Raw genomic sequence first — 18,703 nt, forward strand, 5'->3', positions numbered from 1 at the left:
GTGTGTTATTGCCATAAGCTTGCTATGTATCACATCTCCAGCACTTAGTATGAGTTCCAAGGGTCTGAAGGTGAGAATGGGGTTGGGATTTTAGGGTGAGTGCATTTTCTGCTCCATATCATCCTTGTTTTCGTTTCTAGATGTGAGTGCATTTTATGCTCCATTTCGCATTAGTCACGATTTTTTTTTTATTGTAGAAGAACGAATCACAAGGCATCACCATCTGATCCATGAACTCATCGATCATGGTCTCAACATGCCTAACACAGTAAGTTCTAGAATAATCAAACCATGTTTGACAGATATTTATGTGAAAATCAATCAATATGCATCTTGCCTATTGGTCAATTAAAATAATGAGATACCATATGCAGCCAAGAAAAATTCAGTTAGTCCTGCTTGCATCCTATCCTATCAATTCAGCCTAAGCACATGAGTCCTGATGGGTTGAAATCATTCAAGGATAAGCTTCCAGGGAGTAGAAATTTCAAAAGGCAGGGTTAAGAAGTGATGATCGAAGCATGCTAGGGTTATCCCAAATTCCACCAGATTTCCCTAATCCCCCCACACTTAATTATACATTGTCCCCAATGTATGTGATTATGCATATAATAGAAGGATTTAGGGGAACTTCCCTATACGCCTTGTTGGGTTCCTTCAGATATAAAGTCAACTGCTAAACACAAAAATAAAAACCAAACAAAATAACAAAATTAACTAAACACAATGGGTTGCCTCCCACAAGTGTAATTGTTTAACGTCGTTATGCTCGACATCCTCTTTTTCTACCTTAACTCGATGCATAACGCAGAATGTCCAACGAGATGTCTACCGTAGAGGAGACAATTGCATCCTCATGGAACCACTTCAATCGATGCCCATTCACCTTGAAAACCTTACCTGTATTGAGACTTTTGATCTCTACTGCACCATAAGGAAACACATTAGTCACAATAAATGGACCCATCCACCTGGAACGCAACTTACTTGGCATGAGTTGGAGTTGAGAATTGTACAATAAGACCTTTTGTCCAATTTTAAATTGTTTTCTTAAGAGTAAATTATCATGGAACAATTTGGTATTCTCTTTGTAGATTTTTGAATTTTCATATGCTTCTAACCTCAACTCTTCCAATTCTTGCAATTGGAGCTTCCTTTCCTTTCCGGCTTCTTCCTTATTCATATTGCATCGCTTGATTGCCCAATAGTTCCTATGTTTAATTTTGACCGGCAAGTGGCAAGATTTTCCAAAAATCAACCTATAAGGGGACATCCCTATTGGGGTTTTGTAAGCTGTTCGATATGCCCAGAGAGCATCATCTAGACATAGGCTCCAATCCTTCCTTCCCGGATTCACCGTCTTTTCTAAGATGGACTTTACCTCTCTATTAGAAATTTCAGCTTGTCCTTTAGTCTGGGGGTGATAAGTAGTGGTGATTCGATGATGCACCCCATACTTCCTTAGCAAGACTTCGACGACTCTATTGCAAAAGTGGGTCCCTTGATCCCTTATGATGGCTCGGGGAATGCCAAACCTACTGAAAATGTTAGATTTGATAAACCCTTCAACACACTTAGAATCATCAGTTTTGGTGGCCTTTGCTTCCACCCATTTTGAGACATAATCGACTGCCAAAAGAATATAAGCAAAACCACAAGAGGGAGGAAAGGGTCCCATGAAATCAATACCCCAAAAATCAAATATTTCACAAATAAGAATGGGGGTTTAGGGCATCTCATTCCTGCGAGATAGTGTACCTGTTTGCTGACATCTTTCGCAATTTTTACAAAACAAATATGCATCTCTAAATAGGGTTTCCTAATATAACCCACTATCTAAAACCTTTCGAGCAGTTCTCTTTGGCCCAAAATGACTACCACAAGCATAATTATGACAAAAGCTTAAAATTGACATATGCTTATTCTCAGGGACACACCTCCTAATTACTTGATCAGAGCAGAATTTCCATAGATAAGGTTCGTCCCATACATAAAATTTTGCCTCATACCTGATTTTATTCTTCAGGGATTTGCTTAGGTAATTAGGCAAAATTCCGGTAACCAAGTAGTTCACAATATCAGCATACCAAGGGACCATACCTTTTATGTGAAACAATTGCTCATTAGGAAACAACTTAGAGATGGGTGAGGAGTCCTCATCTTTCACCAACCTACTTAGATGATCCGCCACCGAGTTTTCAGCTCCCTTTCGATCCTTAATCTCCAAATCAAACTCTTGGAGCAAGGGTATCCACCTTATCAGCCTCGGTTTTGACTCTTTTTTTCGCTAGAAGGTATTTCAAAGCTGCATGATCAGAAAATAGAATTACTTTAGAGCCAAGCAAATATGATCGAAATTTATCTAAAGCAAACACAATTTCTAATAGCTCCTTTTCAGTGGTTGTGTAGTTGCACTATGCAGCATTCAATGTTTTTGAAGCATAGTAGATGATGTGGCTCCTCCCATCAACTCATTGACCTAAAATAGCTCTACCGCATAGTTTCTTGCATCGCTCATGATCTCAAAGGGCAAGTTCCAATCCGGTGGTTGAATAATGGGTGCAAGTGTTAATAGTTTCTTGAGCTTGTCAAATGCTTCCTTGCACTCATCTCCAAAATCGAAAGGCACATCCTTCTGAAGCAAATTGGACAATGGCAGGGCGATTTTTGAAAAGTCTTTGATAAACCTGCGATAGAAACCTGCATGTCCAAGAAAGGAACAAACTTCCCTAACATTTGTAGGGTAAGGTAAGCTCACAATTAAATCAATCTTGGCCTTGTCGACCTCTATTCCTCTAGCCAAAATAACATGTCCCAACAAAATAACTTCCTTTACCATAAAGTGGCATTTTTCATAATTCAAAACAAGATTTCTCTCTACACATCGATTCAGAATTTTACTTAAATTACTTAAGCAGTCATCAAACGAATCACCATAAACAGTAAAATCGTCCATGAACATTTCAATGCACTTCTCAATAAAATCAGAAAATATACTTATCATGCATCTTTGAAAAGTGCCTGGAGCATTACACAGACCGAAAGGCATCCGTCTATAAGCAAAGGTACCGAATGGGCAAGTGAAAGTTGTTTTCTCTTGGTCCTCCTGGGCAATAACTATCTGATAATATCCTGAGAATCCATCGAGAAAACAGAAGAAGACCTTACCTGCTAATCTTTCTAACATCTGATCGATGAAGGGTAAGGGAAAGTGGTCCTTTCGAGTGGCTAAATTAAGTTTTCGAAAATCAATTACCATACGCTAGCCACTTTGTACCCTCATTGGGATTAGTTCATTATTTTGATTTTTTACCACAGTTATCCCAATTTTCTTGGGTACAACATGTATAGGACTTACCCATTTACTATCCAAAATTGGGTAGATTATCCCTTCATCTAACAACGTAAGTACTTCTTTCATTACCGGGTTGAGTTTTCTTTGTGGTTCCCTAACTGGTTTGGCGCCATCTTCCAAAAGGATCCTATGCATGCAAATCGAGGGGCTGATCCCCTTTATGTTGGCTAAGGTCCAACCAATCGCTGCCTTATGTTCCCTTAGGACTTCGATGAGCTGCTCCTCTTGTTCTTCGGTCAACCCTTTCGCAATGATCATGGGTAGTGTCACTTTTTCACCCAAGTATGCGTACTTAAGGTGACCAAGTAAGGTCTTTAGTTCCAACTCCAGAGCCTGCAAAACAGAAGGCAACATATAGAGACCGTTCTCTTGTTCCCCGTATGCGATGATTCTATTGTTTCTTTTAATAGTAATCGTATTACTAAAGAAGACAGAATAACCATCTGCACACAGTTTTGAAACAGAAATCAAATTTCTCCTTAAATTTTGTACATAAAGACAATCTTTCTATACAATTGTTCCTTCTCTAAAAAATAAATCCACGGTTCCTATGGCCACGGCTGCAACAGTTGCATTAGTCCCCAAGTAGAGTGTGACTTCTCCTTCACTCAGCCTTCTACTTACCTTGAACCCCTGCAGTGAGTTACACGCATGAGTTGAAGCCCCGGAGTCAATACACCAGGACGCAGAAGCTACCAAAAAATTGGTTTCTATAACACAAGTTTCGAAGTTACCTTTCTTGGATTCCAGGTAGGTAGGACAATTCCTTTTCTAGTGGCCGGTCTTCTTGCAGAAGTGACAGGCATCCGATGCTTTGTCTTTCTTCTACTTCTTGCTCTTAGTGGCTTTCTTCTGAGGCTTCTTTGCCTTCCTCTTTCTCTTGCCTGTCTTGCCAGCTTCAACAAGCATGGCTACAGGCTCATCCTTTTTAATCAGTTCTTCAGCTCTTTGCAACATATTGCTGAGCTCTTGCAAACTAACATTCAGCTTGTTCATGTTATAGTTCATGATGGACGGATTAAAGGAAGGAGGCAAAGAATTAAGGATAGCATCTATCTGGGTTACTAGGTCCAGCCCGGATCCAAGAGCCTCCAGTTCGTTGATGTATCCCTTCATCCGAAGACAATGGTCGTGAACTTGTTGACCCTTGGACATTTGTGCGGTCATGAACTGTTTCAAGACCTTTTGTCAAGTAGAACGATTCTGCTCTTCATACATTGTCCTGAGACTGTCCAATATGTCTTTGGCAAGTTCGATCTGATCGAACTGCCTCTGTATCGGGTTGTCCAAGGAGGCAATGATGTAACACCGGGCAAGGGAGTTTTTCTCCTCCCATTCTTGATAGTCTCTCCTTCGGGCCTTAGAAGCTAGGACCAGCATCAGGTTCCTATACCAGTCAGCATAGTTTGGGCCCTTCAACTTGTTGTCATCAAGCAGTTTTGCAAATGATCCGTTTGCCATTTTCTGATAAAAGAGCAAACATCAATCCACAACCTAATTTGATTCATGTTCATTTCATAGATATGGATTTTAGTCTACGTCCCATTTCCATTTATTCGTCTTTGAGATTTCCCTCCTTTCTCAGTGACGGAGACTACGGGTTGTCTTTGGAAATGTGGGAAATCACATAGGGTGCATGAGGCCAACTGTTTCAGCTGCATAACCCCACCACCTTTCTGTGAAGGATCATATCCACTCATCATATGAGTTTTGCCTTTGGCCTCTGTCAGACAAGGTTCAGAGCCGTTTTCAGGTAAACCTTTCTGTCCAGTGAGTGCTTACCCATCATATTCGTGAACGCCAAGGTACCGTGAGAGAGTTCCCATTTTCTGGTGAAGCCCCTCCCACATCGGTCTATGACGCCCCTATCATCTTATGAAACACTTAGACAAGCCCAACAGCAAATGGATAGCCCATTTTCTGGTGTGTTTCCTCATTACTAAAGGACCCATCCTCGTGCTAATGATGGAAGGCCTTTAGAGAGTTCATCATATGAATCTCCCTATCACATGCACTCATATTATCTGGAGGGAACAGATAATTACGCCCTAGTTTTATCTTTAGGTCAAACCAAAGTGGCTCCCACTAACTTTCATAAAGCCAGATTTTGGTGGGCCTAAATCGGATAGGGTTCCGCACGAGACCTCATGATGAGGTGTGGGGCCCACCACTGAGGGAGGTCATCCAATGACCAAAAGGGACACCATGGCAATGATGTGCATTCAGCCATGGTGTGCGAAAGAGCCACTGTCGATTGAGCATGGGCCAAGTACTTATGGCCCATGTACGTAGCACATCACACTTCCAAACATCACATGCAGGGATAAATTGATCCAATCAATTAATCATCTGTAAGGCCCATTTGAAGCTCATTTTAAATCCATAATATTAACTATTAATATTATCTAGGTATATGGGCCAAATGGTTCAACCCATATAGCTTTAAATGTCAAGTGGGTTTTTAGCAGTTTTAACCTTTTAAAACTGGGCCTTTACAAGTTGGGCCGAATTAACCATTTAATTAAACACCAATCCTTAGGCCCATTAGTGGGAAAATTAGGGCTGACTTTCAGCCTTGATTAAACCTTAGATTCGGTTCAAACTATTTGAACCAATCTTGGTTCGAATGGGTCTAGGGTTTGATCTTTAATCAAATCTTTAATTCAAGAAAATAATCTGAAATTAAATACTGATAAAAGAAAAGCAAGAATCAGTCAATCAGGGCTGTTCACACAATCCATCCTGCAAAACAGAGGTTAGATCACAGAATGCAGTTTCACAAACTGCAAATCGCAGATAGCGATTCTTCCATCTGCGAAATCTCCTTCTCTACGAAATCTCCTTTTCTACGCCGCCATCTTCGATCCAAAATAAAATAAATAGAAATCCTATTTCTATTAAGAATTACATCAGATCGAATACCTATACATTGAGTCTAGAAAATAAAAAAAAAAAAATTATTTACAGACCAAAAATAATTCAAGAACTGCAAAATCGCAGGTTCCCTGCGCAAACCAAGAATTCGATCTCCTCTTGTACGAACAGCCCATAAATCAAGAAAATCATAAAGAACAATTCTAAATAATAATCAGATTTATGTAAAATTAATTTCAGATTATTCGCCCATTAAGTTTGGGAACAAATTTCCCAACACCCATATCTGCGCAAATTGGGTAGAACACCTTCTGCCCATTTGTGCAGGTTTAGATCTGAAACAAACTGGTTCAAGATTTGAACCATGGCTCTGATACCACTGAAGGGATGAGAGATCCATCCTCATGGACACCCAAAGATTGCGGAATAAGGGGCGAATTTCAAAAATTTTTCTCTCCCTTCAACTGGGAATCGCATTCCCTATTTAGAAAATCATATTTTCAAGAATCATTCTTGAACCTTAAACTGAATCAGATCTGAACCAAAAGGAGTTGGAGAGAATTATACCTGATATGGAGAAGTAGTATCTCCCAACGGAGGTGTTCACGCCCAAGGAAGGATCCAAAAACTGCTCCCACTGAAGATGGCGCAGTGCAGGATGGAGCACAATCAGTAGTGTTCTTCTCCAAGAACTCTGTCCTTCGCAAGTATCAGCAGGATGATACGTGAGCACATCTTCCTTTCAATCCTTTCTCAAAGAACTGATGTCAAGTTCCACTCTTGACTTCTCCCACAACTGGAGATCGATCTGGCAAACTGGGCAGCAAGAACAGGGAGGCGGTAAGAGAGTATTCGCAGGGTGCAGAATTCTCTCTTCTTGATTTCAGCACTAAGGGAAATCCGATGTCCCCTTTCTTTTGTTAACCTAAAAAGATTAGCTCCTAATCTCATCAGGAGGTTCTTATCCAAATCATATTTTGATCAGCCTTCTCTTCAGGTGATAAAGATAAACCCTTATCTTCTCTGCAGATTAGATTAGCTTTCTCCTAATCTCATTAGGAGGTTTCTAAGTCTGAATCACATTCAGATCTGGACTCTCTGAGTGGATAGGGTCAAGACCCTATCCTATCTGCTAATCCATCTCAGAATTTGCCCCATTATTAACTAAATAAATAGCCCAGTTCGAAATGGGCTTTAGACCCATTAAGCTTATGTGCTCACTTAACCGTCCTAACTGCGGCCCAGTTGGGCTTCCGTATGGCGTGGGACCCAAACATTGATCTACACATCAACCACATGGGTTCAGCCCAGCCTTTGTTAGAAGGCCTTGAAGGGATGAGAGATCCATCCTATGGACGCCCAAAGATTGCGGAATAAGGGGCGAATTTCAAAAATTTTATCTCTCCCTCCAACTAGGAATCGTATTCCCTATTTAGAAAATCATATTTTCAAGGATCAATCTTGAACCATAAACTGAACCAGATCTGAACCAAAAGGAGTGGGAGAGGATAATACCTGATACGGAGAAATACTATCTCCCAATGGAGGTGTTCACGCCCAAGGAAGGATCCAAAATCTGCTCCCACTGAAGATGGCGCAATGCAGGGTGGAGCAGAATCAGCAACGTTCTTCAAAAGAACTTGATCCTTCGTAAGGATCAACTGGACGACTTGAGTACAGCTCCAACCAATCCTTTCACAAAAGATTGAAATCAAGATCCAATCTTGATTGCTCCCAAGAACTGGAGATCGAACTGAAGGAATGGCAATGGCAGGAAGATGGCGGCAGGAGAGAATTCACAGTATGCAGGAAATCTCTCAATCTCTCTTTCTTTAAGAGAAGAATGCTGTTGATGATGTAAAAGGCTGCCGCCCCCTTCCCCTTTTATAATCTCAAAGGGATCAGCTCCTAATCAGATTAGGAGTTGCTAATCCAAATCATATTTGGGTTAGAAGTCCCTTAGTGATAAGGGATAATCCTTATCTTATCTGCAAATCAGATCAGCTGTCTCCTAATCTAATTAGGAGGTTTCCAGATCTAAATCTTATTTAGATCTTAGACTCTCTAAGTGGATAGGGTCTAAGCCCAATCCTTTTAGCTGACCCACTTCAGAATTCGCCCCCTTTTAAATGACTGATCAAATCAGCCCAGTTCGAAATGGGCTTAAGGCCCATTAAGGTTATGTACTCAAAAACCTTCCAAATTGCTGCCCAGTTGGGCTTCCTTGTATGGCGTGGGACCCAAGCATTGATCTACACATCAGCCACATGGGTTCAGCCCAGCCTTTGTTACAAGGCCTGGCCGAATCCACTGCTGAAGACAGTGTACCCCCTGAAACCCATCAAACGAGCTCTATGGGCCCAACACTTACACTAAGTGGTCCCTGGGCCAAGCCACCTTGTAACACCCAGGGACTGTGGGCAGATGCAAGATTAGCCCATCAGGCATTATCCTTAATGGTCTTACACTTAACCTCTCAGCCCGTAATGATCATACACTACCCGACAAGAGAGGACCTCTCCCTCGGCTGCAAGGAACAGTGTTGCACTCTCCACTTATATGGATCCCGGGAATTAAAACCTTCTTGCAAACAATTTAGAAACCATACATATATACTTTTATATCTTATATAAAATATATTTTGCAAAACAAATCTCAACGGTTGAAATCGGCTGCCGGCAGTCTTGGTTTCCATCAGTGAGAGTGCATCCCCGATCATTACCTTTGTCCGACAAAGGGGCTGATCCTGTCACTATGATCACCCACTCAGATGAATTCTCGGACTGTCCCAACATACCCAGGTTTTGACCCCCGCTAAGGATCTCACTGATTGGTACATCAAAGACAACCCAATCCAACACCTAGTGTAGTATCATAATCGAGTCTAGGGGTTGGGTGTAACTTTCCAGTTTTGCCCATCAATCTCCAAGGTCCAGGGCAATACTGGAAATCTGGTCCAGTTCAAAGATTCAATTAATCCTATACTGTATGTGCCTAGGGTCTCACCCTGGCAACTGAGACAGGCCACCCCAACCGACTTGGTGGCACCACAGTGTCAGCCTTGTCAGGATAGATCTCCCCAGATCGACCCACTGGCTGTGAACATTCTAAACTAACACGAGTCTCATTAAGTGTCCAATTTAAGGGTATTACACAGAAACGTACCAAGGGAACGTGAATCAAATATGCACTTTTATTCATTTACAATAAAATCATAAAGTACATCATTCTGATTGAAGCTAAGGGCATACAAAACTGTCTAACACAAACTGCTGCCCAGTTGGGTATCCTTGTATGGCGTGGGACCCAAACATTGATCTACACATCAGCCACATGGGTTCAGCCCAGCCTCTGTTACAAGGACGGGTCGAATTCACTGTAGGGTACAGTGAACCCCTGAGTCCATCACCATGGGCTCTTAATGGGCCCAACATTTACACTAAATGGTCCCTGGGTCAAACCACCTAATAAAAACCCAAGGACTGTGGACAGATGCAAGATTAGTGAAGGGATGAGAGATCCATCGTATGGACGCCCGAATCATGCGAAATAGAATGGGCGAATTTCAAAAATTTCTCTACATCCTACTAGGAATCACATTCCCTATTTTAGAAAAATCATATTTTTCAAGGATCAATCTTGAACCAAGAACCAAACCAGATCTGAACAAAGGTAGTAGGAGAGGGATATACCTGATACAGAGAAATAGTATCTCCCAATGGAGGTGTTCACGCCCAAGGAAGGAACCAAAGACTGCTCTCACTGAAGATGGTGCAGGGCAGGATGGAGCAGAATCAGTAGCGTTCTTCAAAAGAACCAGATCCTTCGCAAGAATCAGTTGGACGACACGTGAGCACTACTTCCAATCAGCCCTTTCACAATGGACTAATATCAAGATCCAATCTTGATCACTCCCACTGAGAATATGAGATCGAATTGGCAGATATGGCGGCGGCAGAAAGGAGGCGGCAAGAAAGAATTTTCGCAGAGGTGCTGAATTCTTTCTTCTGTGATTTCAGCTCTGAAGAGAATGTGAATATGAATATCTTCTAAAGGCTGCCGCACCCTCCTCCTTTTATAACTTTAAAGGGATCAGCTCCTAATCCCATTAGGAGTTGTTCATCCAAATCATATTTGGATCAGAATTCCCTTTAAGTGATAAGGGTAAACCCTTATCTTATCTGCAGATTAGATCAACCCCCTCCTAATCCTATTCGGAGGTTTCCAGATCTGAATCACATTCAAATCTAGACTCTCTGAGTGGATAGGGTTAAGACCCAATCCTATCTGCTAATCTAATCTCAGAATTTGCCCCCCATTTAACTGATCAAATCAGCCCAGTTCGAAATGGGCTTTAGGCCCAATAAGGTTATATGCTCACTTAGCCTTCCAAATTGCTGCCTAGTTGGGCTTCCTTGTATGGCGTGGGAGCCAAACATTGATCTACACATCAACCACATGGGTTCAGCCTAGCCTTTATTACAAAGCCTGGCCGAAATAACTGTTATGGGCAGTGAACCCTGAGCTCATCACCATGGGCTCTTAATGAGCCCAACACTTACACTAAGTGGTCCCTGGGCCAAGCCACCTTGTAACACCCAGGGACTGTGGGCAGATGCAAGATTAGCCCATCAGGTATTACCCTCAACGGTCTTATACTTAACCTCTCAGCCTATAATGATCAAACACTGCCCGACAAGAGAGGACCTCTCCCTTGGCTGCAAGGAACAGTGTTGCACTCTCTGCTCACATGGATCACGGGAATTAAAACCTTTTTGAAAATGATTGGAAACCATATATATATACTTTTATATCTCATATAAAATATATTTTGCAAAATAAATCTCAACATATGAAATCGGCTGTCGGCAGTGTTGGTTTCCATCAGAGGGTGCATCCTCGATCATTACCTTTGTCCGACAAAGGGGCTGATCCTGTCACTAAGATCACCCACTCAGATGAATTCTCGAACTGTCCCAACATACCCAGGTTTTGACCCCCGCTAAGGATCTCACTGATATGCATATCAAACACAGCCCAATCCGACACTTAGTGCAGTATCATAATCGAGTCTAGGGGTCTAGTGTAACTTTCCAGTTTTGCCCATCAATCTCCAAGGTCCAGGGCAATACTAGAAATCTGGTCCAGTTCAAAGATTCAATTAATCCTACACTACATGTGCCTTGGGTCTCACCTTGGTGGCTGAGACAGGCCACCCCAACATTTGGCAGCACACCAGTGTCAGCCTTGGTAGGATAAATCTCCCCAAAGTTATCCAACGGCTGTGAACATTCTAAACTAACACGAGTCTCATAAGTGTCCAGTTTAAGGGTATTACATAGAAATACACCACAAGAACATGAATCAAATATGTACTTTATTCATTTACAAAAAATTCATAATGTACATCATTCTCATAGGAGCTAAGTGCATACAACTGTCTAACAATTAGCCCATCAGGTATTACTATCAATGGTCTTATACTTAACCTCTCATCCCATAATGATCAAACACTGTCTAACAAGAGAGGACCTCTCCCTCGGCTACAAGGTACATTGTTGCACTCTCTACTCACATGGCTCTCGAGAATTAAAACCTTTTGCAAACATTTTGAAACCACAATATATATAAGTATATCTCTATATAAATATATTATGCAAAAACAAATTTCAATAGTTGAAATCGACTGCCGGCAGATTTGGTTTCCACTAGAGAGAGTGCATCCCCGATCATTCACTTTGTTCAACAAAGGGTCTGATCCTGTCACTATGATCACCCACTCAGATGAATTCTCGGACTGTCCCAACATACCCATGTTTTGACCCCCTCTAAGGATCTCACTAATTGGCATATCAAAGACAACCCAATCCGACACCTAGTGCAGTATCATAATCGAGTCTAGGGGTCAGGTGTAACATTTCAGTTTTGCCCATCTATCTCCAAGGTCCAAGGCAATACTGGAATTCTGGTCTGATTTAGGGTTTCAAGAAAACCCACACTGCATGTACCTCAGGTCTCACCTTGGCAGCTAAGAAAAGCCACCCCAACCAACTTGGCGGCACATCATATGTGTCCAATTTAAGGGTATTACACAGAAACACACCATAATAACATGAATCAAATATGTACTTTATTCATTTACATTAAATGTCATAATGTACATCATTCTGATTGGAGCTAAGGGCATACACTGTCTAATAGCTCTCACTTGCACCTTGGTCCAATCTGGTATAAGCCGGAGTCCCATGCTTTCCACGTGTTTCTCAAACACTTTCTGTGTCAGTGGCTGAGTCAATGGGTCTGCTACATTCTCTGCTGATGCTACCTTCTAAAGTAGGACGTCCCCTCTTCCAACTATCTCCCGCAGTACGTGGTACTTCCTCTCGATGTGCTTCGACTTCGAGTAGGCTCGTGGCTCCTTAGCCTAAGCGATAGCTCCAATGTTGTCACAAAATAGTGGAATGGGTGATGTGTTGGATGGAACTACTCCCAATTCATGAATGAACTTTTTCATCCATACGGCTTCTTTGGCAGCTTCACTTGCGGCAATGTATTCGGCTTCGGTTGTGGAATCCGCCGTGGATCCCTGTTTTCTGCTTTTCCAGCAAAAAACACACGATCCTATCGTGAAAACATAAACAGATGTAGACTTTCTATCATCTGGATCCGATTGGAAGTCGGCATCAGTATACCCCTAGATCTGTGGTGAACTACCATCGAATACCAAACAAAACTCTTTTGTCCTTCGAAGGTATTTGAGTATGTTTTTTACAGCAGTCCAACGCTCCTGCCCTGGGTTGGCCTGGAATCTTCTTACCACACTCACTGCCTGAGCGATGTCTGGATGAGTGCATAGCATGGCATACATGATGCTCCCTACGGCTGAGGCATAGGGAACGTCCTTCATGCCCTCAATCTCCTCGGGAGTCTTGGGAGACATGCCCTTGGAGAGAGTGACTCCAAGCCTGAAAGGAACATTTCCTTTCTTGGAGTTCTCCATGCTGTATCTTTTGACTATCATGTCAATATAAGTAGATTGGGATAATCTTATTATCCTCTTCGATCTATCTCTATAGAGTCGAAGACCCAATATATAGGAGGCATCTCCAAGATACTTTCACCGTAGTCAATGTTCCTACATCATTCCCATTGAGTAAAATGTCATCTACATACAAAACTAAGAACGTAACCTTATCTCCACTGGATTTCCTGTAAACACAGGGTTCATCCAGATTTTGCTCAAAGTCAAACCTTTTGATAGTAGAGTCAATCCGGATGTTCCAACTCCTAGAAGCTTGCTTAAGTCCATATATGGATCTATTTAATTTACATACCATGTGTTCCTGACCTGCAACTATGAGACCTTGCGGTTGCTGCATGTAGATATCTTCACTACGATCTTCATTCAGGAACGCAGTTTTGACATCCATTTGCCAAATCTTGTAATCATGGTATGCTGCTATAGCTAGCAAGATTCTAATGGATTTAAGCATGGCCACCGACGAAAAGGTTTCCTCATAATCGTTTCCCTCTTTCTGAGTATACCCTTTCGCCATAAGACGAGCCTTGTATGTCTAAATCTTAACATCGGGGCCCTTCTTTCTCTTATAGATCCATTTGCAACCGATTTCTTTTACCCCAAGGGGCGGATTTACCAGAGTCCAGACTCCATTGGTCTCCATTGAGTCTATCTCAGCTCTCATGGCATCTACCCACTTCAAAGAATCTATGTCCAACATATCTTCCATATAAGTCATGGGATCCTCCTCACTAGTCGTAGCTTCCACCAAGTAACTATCTTGGTCATAGCCAAAACGAACTGGAGGCCTGGAAACCCGGGTAGATCTTCTAGGTTGGTTATTACCTGGAACTTATGGGACACCTCCCACTACCCCTGACCTCTCCTCACCAAGAACAACTTCCTAACGATGATTGTTCAGGATGTAATCATCTTCCAAGAAATGGGCATTTTGGCTACAGAGCACCTTCTATTCTCCTGGGTCATAGAATAGGTAACCCACAGAGCCTTTTGGGTAGTCAACTGGTGGGTGTCGAATCCAACCAAAGATAAATGTCCTGCTCAAATTAAATATTTGTATATAGTGATGAGCAAGGTCGTCTCACAGGGATTGGGTGGATTTATTTCCAAGTAAACGAAGTAGGGGGTTGTATGGATAAGGAAAATAAGATGAAATAAAAGAAAAAAACAGTAAGCAAGGACCAAACTATGGGAGATAGCTTCTAGTTGAAGGGACAAGTTCAGGCTTTGACTCTTATCATTGATCATCGATGCAAGGATAAATTCATATGTTTATGAATAAATTGGTTGTAGCCATTAACAAGCTCTCACTGCCAGCCACTACTCGTATTATTTGGCAACCAAAACAAGCTCTTTGATTGCTTCTCTTATTAATAGACAGTCCTAAACAATCTCTTAGGATTTAATCTATTAATAACATTAAGAGGGGAGAGACCCAATTCTGGTCAGCGATCTCACAAGCTTGGACCGTTTAAACTAGATCATATACCTTCCTAACATAAATAAAAAATTTTTCTATAATCAATTATGTTAGTTGCCACCATGATTGAACTTACCAATCATATATGAAATTGGAGGTTCAATCGGCCATAGATTATTCTTCTTGAATGAGCAAGGGCACCTTCTTGCTTAATCAATAAAAATAATCTTACACACACTTCATGATGAAATCGTAGCTTCCAGATGAGAGGGGGCGAACTCAGCTTCTTCCTCCTTGGTTGCTGATTGCTCTCTTCGAAGGTTGAAGCTCTCTTGGAGGATTTGATGATGCGTTGGGTGCTAGTCCGCCCCCCTTTATATAACTTTAGGAGGAGGGGCTGTTTTCAACTCCTTTTTGGAGTTCTTTCTCAAAAATAGAAAGTCCTATTTCCTAATGGAATAATAATTAATTCAGATCTAATCTTATCCTTATCTCTTAACTAAGATGGACTCTAACTCTCTCTTTCTTTTTCTTTTTAGAAATACAGCAAGAATTTGAATCTAATAAAACTCTTTGATGATTCAGTCGAATTCTTATTCTTGCATGCTAAATACGTATTGGGCTTTCTCAACGATTTGGGCCGCTGCAAGGCTTCTCTACGAACTAGGCTTCTGCTATGAGTTTGCTTAGACTTTGGGCCTGACTTTGACCTCAATGCAGTCCGGATCTATCAAAACTCAAAACATGAAAGTTGTATAGTTTCTAATGCATCTTGAATCATCTCAATCGGAGTCCGGATGGGAGTTATGCCCAAATTACCACACAGCACTGGAACTGTGAAAAATTACCCGATCAACTTTGTTTTTCTCCTAGCATCTCCTTTTGTGCCCTAAATCAAAAAACAAGAATAGTGAGTCCAATTAGGTACTAAAGAAGTATAAAAGACTGAATATTAAGGGGTATAAATATGATAATTTTCATTCTCATCAAATCCCCCCACACTTAGACCTTGCCCGCTCGGGCAAGACAAAATTCAAGCAAAAACAAAACAAACAACTATCCTACCAATCTTTAAACTCAATTCTCCTTCATCTTTCTCCCCAAATATTCTAGGTTAACTATTGCAAGCCATTAAATCAACCCAACCAAGTCATACACGACTCATCCATTAGTCAATCCAATTTCTGCTACTACAAACCAGGTAGAAAACTAGGGAAAACATTTTTATCTTTCCTCTCTTTTTTTTTTTTTTTGCTCTTTTTCTCTCCTTGGTGGAAGTGAGTGCATTTTATGCTCCATCTCACTTTTAGGAATACTTGGTCAGTAGGTGCATTTTATGCTCCATCCTACTATTTGAATTGCTGACAAGTAGGTGCATTTTATGATCCATCCTTCGATTGATTTTCTTGGCTGGTAGGTGCATCTTATGCTTCGTCCTACCAATTGTAGTAATGGTAAAATATTTACCCCATTTATTTAAACCTGAATTTAGGACTAGCTTAAAAGGGATGGCTTCAGATGAATGGTGTACTCCCTGATCATATTTCTTTACTTAGTTCACAAGAATCTTCCCAGAACACTATTTCAATTGATTCCAAAAGAGTTGAGTTTTTTTTTTTTTTGAATTGAAATAAATACTACTTATCTAAAATCCTAAATCCTATACTTCCCCCCCACACTTAAAACTTACATTGTCCCTAATGTAAGGTGAAATGCAAAGAAAAGGTGGAAATAAGTAAACTATAAATGCAAAAACAAGAAGAAAAAGAAAAAACAAACTTCCCTATTTTTAATCATCATAAACCGGATCCTATAGGTCTTGTAATTGCAACTTCCGATGCTTTCCCCTTTCATCCATCATGGGTGGGTTTAAATTCAGAATAGGGGCCTGTAGAACCAAGGGTAATAGTCTCCCATTAGAAATTGGTAACACAATATAAGGAACATTACATGACTGTTGTAACTCTGGAGAATAATTCAATGCTGTAACAATTTCCTGCAATTTAGAATTCAAGGTTAACTCATCTTTCTCAGGATGCTTACTAATGGTAATTCCGAATCCATCCTTCCCACCAAGTTCAAAAATTCAAGGTTAACTCATCTTGAAACATACACCATTTCTGCTTCATATTCACATGTAAAAGCATCTAAGAAACACAAATTCTAAATTTTGTTAGTGTGGCATATTTTCATAGGCAATGTCATATTCAAATTCTATCCAAATACATGCAAAAAGAGCAATTCAAAACATGTGAGGAACGAATCATTTAAGAGTGGTGCTTACCTCTTTGGAAAGTGACAGTCCATGAGGTTCAAGAAAAAGAGAAACAAATGAAGGGATGAGAGATCCATCATATGGATGGCCGAACCCTGCAGGTAGGTTGGGTGAAATTTCAATAATTTCTCTCTCTCCCATGTGGGAATCACATTCCCTGTTTTAGAAAACTGCATTTTCAATGATCAATCTTGAACCCTAAACCAGATCAGATCTGAAACCAAAAGGTAGGAGAGGGATATACCTGATACAGAGTAGTAGTAACTCCCAATGAAGGTGTTCACGCCCAAGGAGATCTCCAAAAACTGCTCCCACTGAAAATGACATAGCGTAGGGTGGAGCAAAATCAATAGGGTGGTTCTTCAGCGAGAACCTGATTCTTCACCAAGAATCTGATGGAGGGTGAGTGAGCATGACTTCAGATCAGTTTTTCTCCAAAATCTGATATCAAGAACCTTTCTTGATCGCTCCTACAGGTGGAGATTGAACTGGCAATGGCGGCAATAGCAGGAGAAGGCAAGAGTAGAAGATGGCGTCAATCCAACAATTGCTGTCTTGTCTCTTGTATCAGTAATCTGATGGATTAATTGGGGTTTGCCCTCCTCCTCTATTTATAGCCTTAAAGAGAGGTTCTCCTAATCCCATTAGGAGTTTCCTAATCTAAATCTTGTATTTGGATCTGAACTCTCTTTAAGAGATAAGAATAATCCCTTATCTTATTTGCAGATAAAGATCAGCCCTTCTAATCTCATTAGGAGTTTCCTGATCCAAATCTCTATTTGGATCTGGAGTCTCTAAGTGGATAGGGATAATCCCTTATCCTATCTGTTGATCTAAATCCCAAAATGACCCCTCTTTAATTAATCATATTAAACCAGTTCGAATTGGGCCTGGCCGAATTCGAACTTATCAGCCACATGGGTTCAACCCAACCTTTGTTACAAGGCCTGGCCGAATTCACTATAGGGTACAATGAACCCCTGAGTCCATCACCATGGGCTCTTAAATGGGCCCAACATTTACAATAAATAGTCCCTGGGTCAAGCCACCTTATAAAAACCCAAGGACTGTGGGCAGATGCAAGATTAGCCCATCAGGTATTACCCTCAATGGGCTTACACTTAACCTCTCAGCCCATAATGATCAAACATTGCCCGACAAGAGTCCCTCGGCTGCAAGGTATAGTGTTGCAGTCTCTACTCACATGGATCCCAAGAATTAAAACCTTTTGCAAACATTTTGAAACCTTAATATATATAAGTATATCTCTATATAAATATATTTTGCAAAAACAAATTTTAACGGTTGAAATCGACTGCCAGTAGTTTTGGTTTCCATTAGAGAGAGTGCATCCCCGATCATTCACTTTGTCCGACAAAGGGGCTGATCTTGTCACTATGATCACCCACTCAGATGAAATCTTGGACTGTCCCAACATACCCAGGTTTTGACCCCCTCTAAGGATCTCACTGATTGGCATATCAAAGACAGCCCAATCTGACACCTAGTACAGTATCATAATCGAGTCTAGGGGTCAGGTGTAACATTCTAGTTTTGCCCATCTATCACCAAGGTCCATGACAATACTGGAATTCTGGTCCGGTTCAAGGTTTCAAGAAAACACACACTGCATGTACCTCAGGTCTCACCCTAGCAGCTGAGACAAGCCACCCCAACCAACTTGGCCACACATCAGTGTCAGCCTTGGCAGAATAAATCTCCCCAAATCTATCCAATGGT

General features: G+C 41.2%; 1 protein-coding gene across 1 annotated transcript in view; it reads right to left on the minus strand.

Moving 5' to 3' along the window:
* Positions 1-790: 790 nt before the first annotated feature.
* Positions 791-18,703, minus strand: part of LOC148800694 (uncharacterized) — a 30,376-nt gene continuing 12,463 nt past the window's right edge. The window contains exons 6-10 of the mRNA XM_088903826.1: positions 3,359-3,688; positions 2,911-3,121; positions 2,495-2,700; positions 2,101-2,287; positions 791-1,629 (exon numbers count right to left, since the gene is read on the minus strand). Coding sequence (XP_088759952.1) covers positions 791-1,629; positions 2,101-2,287; positions 2,495-2,700; positions 2,911-3,121; positions 3,359-3,688 — 1,773 coding nt within the window. The remainder of the gene's footprint in view (positions 1,630-2,100; positions 2,288-2,494; positions 2,701-2,910; positions 3,122-3,358; positions 3,689-18,703) is intronic.

This window comes from Nelumbo nucifera, chromosome 4 (genome assembly GCF_055504915.1).
Source record: "Nelumbo nucifera cultivar China Antique chromosome 4, China Antique-T2T, whole genome shotgun sequence".
NCBI classification, from domain to species: Eukaryota; Viridiplantae; Streptophyta; class Magnoliopsida; order Proteales; family Nelumbonaceae; genus Nelumbo; species Nelumbo nucifera.